General features: G+C 37.9%; 1 protein-coding gene and 1 long non-coding RNA gene across 6 annotated transcripts; one reads left to right on the forward strand and one right to left on the reverse strand.

The window, feature by feature from the left end:
- The first annotated feature begins 4,135 nt into the window (after positions 1-4,135).
- LOC116212627 (CASP-like protein 5A2) lies at positions 4,136-8,307 on the forward strand. Of its 5 annotated transcripts, none has more exons than XR_004157888.1 (4): positions 4,136-4,964; positions 5,069-5,201; positions 5,294-7,521; positions 7,925-8,307. XR_004157888.1 is itself a non-coding variant. In XM_031547256.1 (4 exons), the coding sequence occupies exons 2-4, from the start codon at positions 4,789-4,791 to the stop codon at positions 5,483-5,485; spliced, it is 501 nt and encodes a 166-aa protein (XP_031403116.1). In that variant the 5' UTR covers positions 4,181-4,579; positions 4,730-4,788; the 3' UTR covers positions 5,486-5,655. The 5 variants fall into 5 exon arrangements, 3 of the variants coding, with proteins under 3 accessions (XP_031403116.1, XP_031403114.1, XP_031403115.1); XR_004157889.1 differs by having other exon boundaries at positions 4,164-4,964; positions 5,294-5,807; positions 7,925-8,288; XM_031547256.1 differs by lacking the exon at positions 7,925-8,307 and having other exon boundaries at positions 4,181-4,579; positions 4,730-4,964; positions 5,294-5,655.
- Positions 8,308-9,659: 1,352 nt separating this feature from the next.
- Positions 9,660-10,277, reverse strand: LOC116212628. The gene is made up of 3 exons (XR_004157890.1): positions 10,177-10,277; positions 9,983-10,096; positions 9,660-9,894 (listed from the first exon to the last, which is right to left on the reverse strand). It is a non-coding gene; the product is annotated as an uncharacterized LOC116212628 (long non-coding RNA).
- Between the last annotated feature and the right edge of the window lie 5,118 nt (positions 10,278-15,395).

Genomic DNA, 15,395 nt, shown 5'->3' on the forward strand with positions numbered 1-15,395 from the left:
GATTGCATAAGTATAATTAAATATATTAACATTTTTTTACCATAATAATTAAACGTTTTATCTATACTGTTCCGTGCAATGCACGAGTATTCAACTAGTTATTATATAGATGAAATAAATGCATGAAAAGATGAAACCACATATAATGCAAAGATAGAACACTTTAAAATTAGCTTTTCATGTAAAAACTATCAAAGAAAACAATTTACTAATTCTATGAACTTATGGTCATCAAACTAAAATTGACTACTATATTAACAAATGATCTCTCATTATATAACAAAACTTTAAAAAGTGTAAGACATTTAATTTAACCATGTGAACTTCAGTTATTTAATTGGACGTTACTCTTATTTATATTATAAGATTAAAGTAGCTATGTTATTTATGAACTTATTATGATAATATAAAAAATTAAACAAGGATGTCATAGAGTTTGTACATTTGAAAAATAGAAATGAAATACAATATATGAAGTTATCATAAGGATGTAAAAACAAATCTCACTAATATACTTACTATTAAATTAAATAAATATATAGTATAACGCTCACTGATTGCGACTGTTTGTTGCAAAATATATATTGTATCATGCAAATATTGTCTAATATTATTATTTAATTATCATATAAAACTTAAAATTAATTGTTTCAATATTTTTTATTAAAAAGCTAATATATTTTTCAAAATTCAGAATACTTGTTATAAAAATGATATATGAATGGTTTAAGATCATAAGCACTATAAAAGATAAAATTTTAAAAAATAAAATCCCATAAATATTGTTTAAAAAATGAGCAAAATGAAGTTCTGCTCTAATTAATATATGTCAATCTATATTGATAATTAAGAAAAATATTTTAATGCATGTCAATGAAATAAATAGTTTCAAAATATTATTATAATAATTATCTTGCTATGTGGCAAGAAATTTTGAATTACTCTAATTTTTAACAAAATAATTCTGAAATTGAAATTATAATTAATTAATAATTTTTTTATTTTTAATCATAAAATTTCTGCTTAAAAATGTATATTATTAAAATAAGAAATGGTATGGGAATATGTGAAAAACGAACCCATGCAATGCACGGGATAGAAAACTAGTATATATAATTATGAAAGTATTGAGTTTAGGTGCTTTAAAGATGAATATTTTTTTTTTAAAAAAGGCATATATTGTATTTGCTTACAATATAAATTTTATAAGCAAAGTTTATAAATTGACTCTCATTATTTGCATTTAACGGGATTAAAAATTCTTCGAATCACTGTGATAGCTTGTGTGAAAACTTCAAATAAGAAGGGGAAACAATTCAGCTTCACTAATAAATAATCTCACCAGTCTCACTAATCGTATGTTTAATTCACTCTTGTAGTTACTTAGAAGTACGAAAGGACAGAACAATTTAGCCTATTCAAAGTAATTCGAAAATAATCAAGAGAGAGTACAGCACAGTGGCGTACTTCTCGTCTGGTGACCAAGAGGTATCATATTCGATACCCAGTGGAACTACTCGTGCCCTTTTATTAGATATCTAAGATTTCTATTTCAATGTACGATGTTTACTGGCCTCCTTTGTAACCGAAAAAAGTAATTCGAAAATAGATTCGCAACCCATTATGGTTGCTGTCTTCTAATAATTTCCCCCACCCACTCCCCCCTTCTTCTCACCCCTCCCCACCGTGAGGCAGGGGGAGCAATTTGTACGCCCTTCTTCTTCACCTCCTACTCTTTCTGCAGGTTTCTTTCTGTTTCATCGGCTGCGAGGTACTTTACATTCTTAGTTTGCTTGTGTTGGGAGGTTTTTTAGCTAGGTTTTGATGCTCATGCCTTGCAATGCTAACCTTACATTCACATGATGTTTTAGAAAATTCTGACGATTCTGTTTCCGGAGGGAGAATCATTTCCTAGAACCATCATAAGAACTGGTTCCTGGGGATATTTAATGGAGCTTCCCCACTTCCTCCGAACAAAGCTACATTGAACCACTCAGTTTTGTTTTCTTCTCATCTCTTTGATGTAGTGATGGACAATTTGAGTAATGTGACATGCATAGATCAAGAAAATGACATGCACGTTCAATCGATTAAAATCAATAGAGGTTCATAGCAACATTCATTAAAGCAAGGATCTGTCATTGTCAAATAAATTGGTCTATTTTGAAAGCTAAACTTACCAAGATGCACAATAACTAGCAATGAGTCTTGATTGGCAAATAAAACAATGTAGTAAACATCGTATAAATGTGCTAACTACTCTGGCCATAAGATCCAAAAGTGGAGCTGGATAACTCAAATACCTTCTTTTGCATCTACATCCTTTTGAAAGCCAATGAGGTCAATCTGACCCAGCTAAGGATGGTTCCAAAATATCAAAATTTGGAAGTCAATCTATCAAGTGAGCTGGCCCAAATGCAGCTATTTTAATCCGGTCTTAGGTATCCTCGAAGAGGGATATTTCTTAATCCTTCAAATTTTCATATAATAGCAAGTATAATTCTCAATGATAATTAATTAATTTACAAAAGATTGGCAAGCAAAAGAGGGTACAGATACTGTTGAAACTAAAAAAAAACTATCAAGGGAACATTTTATCTAATAAAAAATTAGGTAACAACTTTTTTGCTGTGAAATCATGCTTGATTTCTCCTGCCTTTCCAGATCCAATGCTTTTAGTCGTATTAGTCATCTTTTATGTGTAACTTTTAGCGGCAACTACATGTTCATTTGCTTGTAATATCACAACTAGCATAAGCCATTTTACTTCAAAATCGGTACAGGTGGCTTTCATCAATATACAGTTCAAAAAGGCTCCATGCTGACCATAGAGAAAAGTATCCCGTGCACAGTAGCCCCAAACTTCAGGTCCATCTATCTCTAATTTGCTTTCTATCTATATGTTCGTCAGTAGCTTCTATAGTTAGCATTGCTATATGAGTAGTGAAAGTGGTATAAATCCTCCTTAGCTGGCACATGCTTTTGGCAGGAGTAGGGGCATGCGTTTGGGGAGTTTTGGTGGGGAAGTGGGCATAACATAATAGCTATGACAGCGAGAGAGCCATAAATTTCGAAATGGATGACTCGTATTCATGCGATAACTTTTTTAGAACTGTCTCCATTAGCAAAACTCTAGGTAAGAGCAAGTTAAGGTAAGCTCAACACAGTGTAAAGGCAAAACAAACCAAAAGGAAAAAGGGGGAAAAAAAAGGTAGAGCCATAGAGAGGCAAGAGTGCAATATGGTAGTAAGCAGCAGGCTCAAATTAGAAATTATCTAACTTGCTAAATATCGACCGATGACAATGTAAATGTAAACACAAAGGGCAAAGAATTCACATTAGAACGTACCATGGCTTGTATTTGGCTGAGTGTGCTGTGAGCGGAGGAGAGAAGGATGGGTGACGATAGTGGCATCTGTTGCTCAGGTAAGCCTCCTTTGGCAACTGTCAACATCCCGTTTTAGTCCATCGACGCTCGGGAACCATCAAGGAGGACCCGATCACATTTACCATGTATCAAGGAAGTCGTCTCTGACTGTCCCTCGATACATTCACTATTTTGAACTCGGGGCGTTACTTTAACTCTAATTTCACATTTTTGAGAAAATACTCTAGGGAACATTTTCGGGTTTACTTGCATCAATTCCTATCTTTCAAAATTCAAAACAATATTCGGGGCCATAAAATATTTCTCTGCATAACATTGATCCCCGAATTTTTCTGAACGCAATGGTGATCCTGGATCATTTTTCGGATATCCGTTTGTAAAAATAAGAATTTCGGACCTTATGCGCATCAATTTGGATTTGTTCGAAAATTTGGACGATACTCATGATTGAAAAATATTTTTCTGCATAATGTCAATCCTCGAATTTTTCTGAACACAACGGTATTCTTGGATTATTTTTCGAATATCCGTTTGAAATTCGACGTGTGTCAGAGGTTCGATATCGATTTTTATCGAGATTCGATCTCCGTCAATGGAAATTGGAATTCCCATGAAGCCGATTATTTTTCGAGTTTCTCAATTTTGAGGTTTTTATTCAGAAAATGTTGATGGATTTCTAGAAATCAAATTTCATCCGAAGACGCGGGTACGAGTAAACATTAATAATAAAAAAAAAAAGAGAGGGAGAATTGACAGAGAGGTCGGCCCCATGGCAAGCGGCTGACCCCCTGCCAGCTTGATTTTCTTGCTCCCTTCTTTCTTTTCTTTTCCTTTCCTTCCTTCTCTGCTTCGATGGAGTTAACTGAGCCTTCCTTCCTTCATTTCCTTCGTTCATTGCTCTGCAACCGGCCACAATTAATTTCGTCCCCACTGCTCCTCAGCAGTTGCTATCTGCAACTGATCACGGCAATCACCATCACTACCATCAGCATCAATCTCAGCTCCGATCTTCTTCTTCGGTTTCTTCCTTCAACTCCCGCAGACCAGAACATTCTCAGCGGCTTCTCCTGCATCAGGCCATCTCCATCTCTTCCTTCTCTCAATCCATCATCCATCGCCCTCAACATATCCTCACCATCAGCTCCCTCTCTCACTCACTCTCTCTGTCCTGTCCTCATCACCATCTTTTCGGTTGCTCACTCCATTCCTTTTGCTTTGGCTGATGCTCTCCCATTTGGACTGTTTGTGCTCCCTCATTGCTTCTTCTTCTTTTTTTTTTTTTCCCTGTCCGGGGGGACCATCTTCTGCATCTTCATTCCCTGCTTGACTCCTTATCTACAGGATCATCTTCATCCATCTCGGGCCCTCCCTCTCGAAAAAAGGACAGCCTTCATCTCAAGATGAACTTTCATCCTGCTCTTGAGATCATGGAAGGTTCCAATGCACCTAGGGCAAGGATGCAGGCTGAAGCATCGCGGGCGGGGCTTCCACTGCGTGTCATGCAGATTGTCTTCGCTGTTGCCATGATAAGTGTCGTGGCAATAGCCCATGAGTTTTCTTCCATCCCCACTTTTCGGTAAATGTCTCTACATAGCTACTCGAAATCTTAATTAAAGACTGGATTTGTAAAACTAAGATAAATTAAGCGAAATCCACTATTTCTAATAGCTGTTTTCTCAGGTTTCTTGCAGCAGCCTTTGGGTTACAGTGCTTTTGGAGCATTTTTATGGTGTTGATGGACCTTTATGCCTTACACTCGGGGCATAAATGGAACACCAAGCTGGTCTTGACCCTATTCACAGTTGGTGATGGGGTGAGTCATATAGTTGTTTTCAGCTTATCATGTCAAATTTGCCCCTAACAATTGAACTTACATTTCATTCATAATTGCACTTTTCCATGCAGGTCACCTTTATACTGACCCTTGTTGCGGTATGTGCATCCGCTGGGGTGGCAGTTCTCATCGAGCGGGATCGCAGGAGCTGTATCCTGAGCGTCTGCGCTCAGTTTCGAGTTGCCACAGCAGTAGGTTTCATTGGTTGGTCTGTGACTGTTCCGTGTTTCTTCTTTAGCTACTGCTCACTATTCTCTCCATGAGTACATAGTATTCTGTAAGCTAGTCAGCTCAACAAAATCTAAGAATATGTAGAATGCGTTTTCCTTTGTTTTGAAGCTGTATCCATTTTGAAAATTAATCTAGAGGAGACAGAGATTGTAGATTGTTCATGTCAGATCTGATCATGCTAATAGTAATGTTCCTGCTGATATCCTGAGTTGCCATATTGGCTTTCCTTTTACCTTATCTTTGTTTGCCTCTCAGAGCAAAAGCGAGAAATGAAGATGTTTTGGAATGTTAGTATTGATAAAATGGAGGGAAAGTTTGCAGGTTGGAAAAAGATGTACTTATCGAGGTGTTGAGGTGACTCTTATAACAGCTTCTTTATCATGTCTTATTTCATGTCCATTCTTGTCATCCCGAAATCAGTTGCTACATTCAATTCATTGTTCAGCTTAATATCCCAGAACTACATTCAATTCCCAAGTAACTCATCCATATTCTTTAAGGACCGAGCACAATTCATTGTTCGGCTTAATATCCCAGAATTTTGTTCTAATGGCCTCAGCCTCTGAGTTTCTTCCCAGGGTGATCTTCCACATCCGAGCACTGGACCCTTTAAAGGCTTAAAACTTGCCGTCTCACCAGTCATAGGAAACTATTCCCAAAACCTCAAAAGGGTTCACTTCAGAGTTGAATTAGCATCTTCAACTCATTCCACAGAGCTTGGGAGACAACTTGCTCAAGTCACAGGATGTTAGCATCCACTTCCTCAAAGTTAACCCGCCATATGGCATCAAAACCAGAAACTAATGGGAGAAATTGCAACCCATTCCCATAGCAAGCTCGGTTTTACTGGATAATATAATAGGATGAGATTGCATCGTGAGGAGAAAGCCACTGAATAGACCAGATCGCTTCTTAGCTGATTAGGGACATTTGAAGGGCTTCGTTTCGAGAGCTAGCATTCCGACAGTTTTTGGCTGACTTTTATCTTTCAGCCTGTTTCTGTTCTGACTCAGTTTCATTTTAATTATAACATTCCTCTCCACAGCTTCTTTTTGGCCAGTTGAATGCCTTTACTAAAACTCCAATCCCTGTTTCACCAGTAGCTTGATCATATACATCATCACAATCGATTTTTACAAAACGATCAGGGGGTGTCCGCCATTTCTCAGGAGGTTTAGCCATCTTCTCCCTCTCCCTCTGAACAGGTCTCTGAGATTTTATGACCCCAGCCAGCCTCATATAATCTTTGGCAGCAGCTAAACAGCTGCAAACAGTATTCTCAGCACCTGTGCCAGCCTGCTTCTGAGCAGTACTGCATCACATCCCTCCTTCCAGATATCAGCAACCTGCTGCTAATAATTAGGCATGAGAATGAATTGATACAACATAGAATTGACATGAACATCAAAGTCGAGTATTTCCATCCTTTAACTGGAGGAGGAAGGACTGTTGCACTGTCCGATATTGTTGTTCTTCGCAATATCCTGCAAGGCTGTGACCTCTGCGAGACCTCGATGATACAGGCAGCAGCTCTCTGCAAGTATCTTGAGTCATTCTATACCTTGCACAAGGCAAGTCGTGGAAAGACACTGACATTGTGAATCTACTCTTAGGACCTTCATCAGTTTTTTGAGATTGTTTTATAACAGGCATTCAAGTCTTCGTTGGAAAAAATTCTAGATTAGAGGAAGAAGACTGATTACTATGCTCGTGTATGCTCTTGATCTGTATGAAGATAAATAGGAAGAAGTATTAGGAGAAAGTAGCGATGACATTGTTTGCAGCCTGTTGCATAAATGAATTAATACGTTAGCAGGGGCACTGTGCAAAGTCCTCTGTGCTTCACCTGACCCAGAAAGGAAGCAGATCCGACAGGGCTTGCTTCGATTATCTGAGTCTTGGGGAAGTATTCTCAAAAGGACCAATTACTCTCCTCTTAGGCTAGAACCCTCATCAGCCTTTGCTCTTGGTACTCCATTTCTTTGATGTGGCAATCTATGCTGTTGGCTGCTTGATGCTGCCGTTCCCTTCACCTGATCGCATCTGGATCGGTGCCAGACTGATCTTGGTGAGTTCTTCTAGTCAGATCTTGCAAAACCTTTTCTCATGTTTTTGTTTTCTACGTTTCCAAAACTGCTGTCAGATCATTTCCCCAGAATTCAGTCTTTGAAAAACTTTTTGGAAATTCAGCTTTGATGTTTTCACTGCACAACCATCTCTTCCTCAGTTGCATAGAACGATCATGGCACTTTCAAGTTAATGTTTGACAGGCACTGTTCACCTGTCAGTTGTTTCCATGCTAGTTCTAGAAAACAAAAACCACGAAACAGCAAACCATTTCTAGAAAACAATCCCGAAACAGTGCCATAGATCCTCAAAAAGGCAATAACCTTGACCTCAATTCTGATTTGATCAAATCATCTTCTCTCATGATGATGGTCTTAGGATGCTTAAAATTGCTATTATTGCAGGGCGCCTCGGGTATCATATTCTTCATCATTAAAGCTGAAGGAGTGAGGCAAATGTTCTTCCCCGCCACTGGACCAGCACGTATATTATTGAGCTCCCCTGGTTCACTGAACATCCCAAGAACAACCATTAGCAGCAAATCCAATGGGTCTTTTCCCTCGTGATGAACTTTCGGGCTCCTTGTCCACTGAGAACGGGAAAAATTTCTTGTGAAAAAGAATGGACTTCCATTTTGGTCTAATTTAGGACTTGTGCATGTCCTCTGCTCTTAGTCCAAAAGTGTGTAAAATTGTCAAAATTTGCTGATTATTTCTTAATATGTTTCACATGGACTGGCAAAGCACTCTCCGTTAATGAATCTTGGTCTTCCCATTGCTTTCTTCTTCTCGTTATTGCAATCATAATTGTCGCCAATCAGCAAACAAACTTTTGATTCCAGAATGGTTGTGAACTCAAACAGTTCAAGATGTGCTAACAATATAGACGTGGGCAATTGCTAAGCTTTAACAATTTCATAACAAAAGTTCAAGCTGCGAAGAATATACAATTGCACAAGACATCGTATTTCAAAACTCAACATAATGATAACAGAAACCAGGTTTCAGATTATCTAATGAAGAAACGATATCGCTTTCAAGTGTACTACAAAAGAACACAAAAAATCGGTAAAGCCTGGGCCACCAAATCTCAGGCAGAAGATCCCCTTCCCTTAATCCTTATTAAGTCAAGTTTGCTCTCCGCCCTGAGCCATATTTATTTGCCATTGACATATTTTCTAGGCGAAACAGGCAGAGGTTTAAACTGCTCCCTACTCCACGCCTCATCATTCTTTTCTTACAGAAAAAAAAAAATAATAATAATATTTTTGTGAGCATCTTAACTTTCTTGATCCAGGAGAAGCACCGCACTGTAGGCTCAGCCAATTCCCCATGGACATGGTGATCGATACCCTCAGCAGAAGCCTTGCCATATTCTTCCTTTCTTGCTCGATGGCTTCGTATGATGTCATTACCTCCTTGAACTTTCCTCAGCTGCCTCTGCAGTTATTTAAGAAAACAATGAATTATGCACAAATTTGCAGGCCATCGCCAAACGGATCAAGTTTCTTTGTAATTTTATTGGTAGCTTGTCATGTGTTCTCAGGATTCTGTAAACTCGAGCATTCAATCACGGACTTGTTTTAAGCCAAAAAAGGGAAAAAGAAAAGAAAAAAGGAAAACTACATTCAGTAATTGACAAGTAATATAGGATGATATGCAATCACAGATTTCCACCTGTAATTGTTGTATTCTGGGCATGTATCAATACACATTTATAGATGGAAATCTGTGATTGCATATCATCCTCTAGTGCAAGCTCCATGGCTCGAACTCCGTACCGAAAAAGCAGTAAACACATAACCAAGGAATATCATAGCAAAGAGAAATCTACCTGAGCATAAATAGATTGAATCAACAGTCCACCACATAGATCGACTTACTTTGTTATTAGACTTTCAATCTTTGTCAGCACAAATATGCAGAACTTGATATCATTGGATTACATGCAAGAAACATCCTCATGCAATGTTGTCGTTTCCCACTTATCTCAGTTTTGATTTTTTTTTTGTCCAGGATTAATGCACATACAGGGCCAATATCAGTTTGTCAAGATATGAAGTCGAAACAATCGAGAAGTTGGACATAAAGCTGCTTAAAACAGTTGCAAAATATTATTTCCTAAAGTTCCATTCACAGAAGTCTACATGAATGTTCCTTGCTGATGTCCATGTACAGGTAATTCAACAAGCTGACAACAATAGAATGCGTTCATGCGGATCTACCCAACATGATTGAGCTAGGAAGTTCGCCCTTAGAATCGAAGATCTTCTCACTCCATCTCCACGGTCCTCCTGAACCAGTCTTCAATGACAACCATCTGAATCCCAACAAGAGTGTTGTACAGCCTCCTGCACACGGCCTCAGCATCTGATCTGTTCATGACAAGTCGAAAATTTAGTTAGCATCTTTGATTTTCAGAGAATTTGAACTAAATGATGATGAATTGACCAGTCTGATTACCTCTTGTCCTTGTATGTTATGCTACCAACTGGTGCAACTTCTACGGCAGTTCCAGTGCAAAAGACTTTGATCAGCGCACATCAGTTCTTCCACCAGAATAGCTCGTTCCTGGACCTGGTGCCACAACCGCATTTCTGCTTTTAAAAAATGCCCAGTGATCACTCGAATATGAAAGATGAGAGAAATTGAAGTACCTGGTGCCTGAGATCACGAGCAATTTCTATTATGCTTTTCCTTGTGACACCAGACAGCTGGATCGTCCCATTTGTGGTGGGAGAGTTGAAATTACTTTATCCTAAAAATAGTGATACTGAGTCAACTGAGAATGTCTAATAACTTTGCATCTTACAATGAATATTCATCCTCACGATAAAAGTACTATAGAAACGGTTATCGTATTGATACCTTCACCATGAAAATGTTGCACGAGGAAACCTACAAGAGGGAGAGGCAGTTGTTGATACTCCTAAGGTTGTGAGAGTAAATATGGGGAATGATTAAGTCATTGAGGTTGGAGTGGAGGTCCCATGGTTCCCTATGAAATGTGAAGTTTGTAGGAAGTTTGGTCATGTATGTGAAAAGAACGGGAGAGAAAGTTTGAGCTGAATGAATCGTTTGTGGCTTCTGGTACTCCAACGAATGTGAGTGAGGATAGGATACTAATGAGTTGGCCTAATCTGATTCTAAGAGTGAGAATGGGAAGAACAAGGGCCAGTTCGAGATTGATAATAAGCTGCCAACTGAAGTCATGCATAAAAGGGAAAGAAATGGAGATTGAGGCTGCTGTGGCAGGATTAATAACTCAGGAAGTGGACTGAATTCCACCTGAGAGTGAGGGCGCATCTGATGAAGGGGAAACCGATAGTGGTTTAGAGGACGGCGTTCCAGTGGATGGTGACTTTGATGTGGTAAGCCCAAGGAAAACAAGAGCTACTGCTGCTACTGGAGTAGCTTGAATGGTTCAGCACGTACAGGGGCGGAAAACTAAGGGGAAGAAAATGGCAAGAAGGGTGTGTCTTCTACATCTCTTAAATGACCCGTTAATGCAAAAAAGAGGTGCAAGAGACAGTAAGAAGCTGCAGAATTAGTTTTATGCGTTTATTGGAGATGAGAGCGAAAGAAGGGAATGTAAACTCTATTATACAAGATTGGAGGGGTTGGAAACTGGTGAGTAACTACAATACTGCAGTTAATGGCAGAATTTGGTTGTCAGTAAAGGAGGAGATCAATGTTTCCATTATCAAGAAGGCTAGTCAACTTATCCATTGTTCTCTGGTCCTTCCTCGTATTGGAGTGGTTTATTTTTCCTTTATCTATGGAGCAAATGATCTGTATACTGGTGTGTTTGGATAGGAGGGAAAGTCGTATGGAAACTCCCGTGCAACTTTGCCACCCCTCCCTTTCCTTTCCCTACATTTCCCTCAATCCAAACGGAGAGGTAAGGTCGAGGGGAGCTATGGAGACATCTAGAAAATCTATCCATGCCATACAACCCACTACCAACCCAACAGTGCCCGAGTGTCAGGCTTGATTGCCTCTGCCTACCGAACCTCAAAATTTCCGTTCAACTGCAGGTGCCTCTTAGTTGAGTCCCATTGAATTTCTCGCCTAACCCGTCAGCTGTGCCTCCAGTCGATTATTGCTGAAAAAAAATTTCCCCTGTTCATCGATGCAATGTACTATGCATTTGAGTCTATCGTGTGTTTTAGGATTATTTGATTGTGTATCAAATGATTGTTCTTTATCCTTATCCATGCCAACTGCTCGCTGAAATGCTCCTAATGTTCCTCTGATACACTATTTTACAATAGGTTTTTTTGTTTCTTCCTTAGTTCAATAGAAAAGAGAACGCTATGCCCTTATCCGGTAAAGTATAGAGTCTATAGAATGTAGCTGAACAGGTTCACGTTGCTTGCACCTTCTGCTTTAAAAAAATTAATTTTTCAAGAATTACTCTTTTTGTTTCTCTGTTTTTCTTTTTGGTGTCTTTTTTCTTGCATCTGTTGCAAGATCTCATTTGAACTGCACATGTGGATAAGTTATTCAATTTAGCATTTAAAAAATGTATTTAATTTACCCAGCGGCACTACTGCTAGATGTGCTTTGGTAGATACTTTGCTAGGTAAATAAGTCTTTGGACATGTAGATGATTTTATGTTTTACTATATATAGCTTATATATGAAGTGAAGCAAACTAGTTCTAGGAAGACTTGCTGGTTGTATCGAGCCAGTTATGTCACTTTCCTAACCTATAGATATTGGAACAATTGTGGAAATATTTGATAACATTGATCAACGGTGTAAGTTTTCTTTATATTTTAGAAGTTTGTTCTTTCCATTATGCACTTGAGGTTTCCTTTTACTTTGAGCCATCAGATGTTTTTGATCAAATCTCATGACTTTGTTTTCTGACTGGATGGCCATTGTAAGGAGCTTTTTGTGACACCTGCTTGTTCCCCCTACACCATTTATGTGCCACGCGCCCCCTCCTTTTTGAATCAAGACCAATTCCTGATGGCCACAACAAGATGTACTAATGATCAGCTCACTAACTTACAGAGCTCTACCCTTATTGGCCTGCTTCAGAGAACCCCTATAGGACCTATTCACGCCATCAAGAACATCTGCATGGCCCCACTTCGGTTGAACCTTTTAGGTGAGGAGTCGCTGTCCACCATTTACAACCTCTGCTTCTTCTTCTTTGCTTTCCCCTGCAATTATCAAGGTCTGCTTTTACTGAGCGCTTCTATTGAAAATTGGAGGGCCAGTCGCAACTTGTATCCTCTCGTATCCGGGATGCCTTGCTTTTGACTTCAATTGTCTGAACTGTTTGAACTTCAAAAGTTGTCGGTTAATCAACCTCTATTGAACTCCACCAAATGGAGCAACTTGCATGTTTCAAATTCTAGTTTATTATGCCTATGTTTAGGATTAAACACGCAGACTTTTGAAATTGGTGGTAGTAAACATAAATCTGCTTTTTTTCTAGAGAGTCAAGCTGAATTCTACTTTAGATAGTTTTGTAACCTATCTTATTCTTCTTTTATAACTGAAACAGAAGATTTAATTTGTTGTAGACAGAAAAGTTTCTACACTGGTGCTACTTAAAATTAGATGAAATTCTTGCTTGGGTCTTCGTTCTATCTAAGAATTGGAAGCAATAAAAATCGTCCACTGTTGTGTATCTGAAGACATAATACATCAGGATTACTGACTCTCACCATTTAAATTTAAAATATAAGGAAGTTCGTTTCTTTTTTTCTCCTGTCTTTCCAATAGGTCTTGCTGCAGGCTGAACATTGTTGCTTCATTTTCTTCCTTCTTTTTAATCCTCAGCCTTACTGTTGTTACATGCCTAAATGTACTGTTCCAGGTCCAGTTAGTATAAGAGTGGATAAATCGAATTTTTGTTATGGTTGCATCAGAGCCGGTCCAACCTATAGGGAAGGAAAGCCCTTGCTTGAGGCCTCAGAATTGGAAGCCGACCAAAGCCTTTAATTAAAAGGAAGACCGTTCTAAATGGGGCCTCAATTTTAGGACTACTAAGGCCTCATAGAATTTCCTTAGTCAATCTCTACAACCCATTGTTATCAGAACCGGACCGGACCGGGAACCGACACCATATCCGGTCCGGTTCGCCTAAAAACCGAAATTACAGCTTTGAACCGTCGGACCCGTTGGTTGTGTAAGGATTTGAACTCATGACTTCTTGCTTCTCATACTAGCATACTACCAACCAAGCCATCACCACTTTTTTGTTCTTTTAACTCTACTTCTAAGTACTTATTAAAATAAAATATTTATTTTGAAGTAAGAAATATTAAATATAGATACTTTTTTATACTATTGTTATATTTCTTTAAAATCATCATACTTTTATCTTAATTATCATAATTTTTTAATAATATGAATATTTATTTTATTTTAAATAAACGTGCGGTTCGACTCATCAAACCCCCAGTTGGACCCATAAACCCATGAACCCGTACCCCTTCAGGTTCATCATCCGGTCCGGTTCTGATAACACTGCTACAACCTCTTAAAATTTCTCATTAAATTACTTAATTGATGTTGGCAAAAATCCCTTCTTACGTCTATCTATGGCAGTTGACTTAATTACCTTTCAGTAATTTCCTAACCAACTTAAATTAGCTTTATTGATTGCTATATTTTCGATTTATAATTCTAACGTTATTATTCAATTAATTTAGATAACCAAATTCATCCTTTTTGATTTTTAAATTGCTCCAACGGTTTCATTGAAAAATAAAAATCTCTTTTCCAACGGTTATAAAAAGCCATTTTCTTCCTTTTCTTGAATCTTTTCATTCTAAATTTCTAATTTTCTAAATTATTACGGGGTAACAAAGAAAGCAAAAGTTTCGGTTTATTGTTGAGAAGAAATGATAGATGAAATTTATTATAAAAATTTAACACGTAATGTTGCATGACAACGTAGAAAAATAAATTTGACATAAAACTATATATTTATTTCACTGAATAAATGAAGGGCCTCATTTTACATGTCGCTTTAAGCCACATTTTCCCTTGGGCCGCCCCTTGATTGCATTAATGAACCAGGTAATGTGGCAGTTGCCAATTTAGGAAGCAAAGCAAAAGTTTACATTTTATTTAGTTATGAACAATTTGTATTTGCTTTTTAATCAGTTAGTGTATCTTTGTTTGGAGTTCAAATCAAGAGCTGAAAATTAAGTACTTAATTTCTGAGTACTGAAATGCTTAAGTGACTAAGTTGGTTTTATTTGGCGTAAAATGTGGATGTACTCTTAGTTGTATTTATCACTGCTACAAGATGACCACAAAACTTTTCTTCTTCTAAACTTTGACCATAATCTTTGTATTATATTTTTTAGAAGTTTTTAGAAATTAAAAAAAAATTGATTTTTTTAAGGGACAAAACTCGAACATAGTAGCTGCGATTATCCAAGAGGGGGTGGAAGCTGGTGGTGGCTCGTGATAATTTACTTTTCGTCCTAGCCCTTCTGATGCCGGATTTGGTTCAAAAGGAAAGTTTTAATATTCACAAATTCATTGACTTGGGCTTTTTACTGGATTTAATTTCGGAGAATGTATCCTTTCTCCAAGCTTGCTCAGTCATCTGATAATGCTCTCTCCTTTGGTTCTGAATCGTTTTCGGAGAATGTAGAGATAAGAATTTGAAGATGTATCTTTGGATTCCCCCTTTTATCTCTGTAAAATTATTTTCTTATTTTGTGCCAGTGTGCAAGCCGATCGGTAGTTTTAACTGCTAAATTACCATATATTCCCATCTTCATTTGCTTGAGGTTTGTTCTCTGGAGATTTCTTGAGTAATGGGCATATTCTGTTCTGATCGACGCTTGAATGAGCTTCGTGACTCTAAGCAACCTCTCTCAAGTATATGGTCTTTCCT

The sequence above is a fragment of the Punica granatum genome, chromosome 7 (assembly GCF_007655135.1).
Source record: "Punica granatum isolate Tunisia-2019 chromosome 7, ASM765513v2, whole genome shotgun sequence".
Classification (NCBI taxonomy): domain Eukaryota; kingdom Viridiplantae; phylum Streptophyta; class Magnoliopsida; order Myrtales; family Lythraceae; genus Punica; species Punica granatum.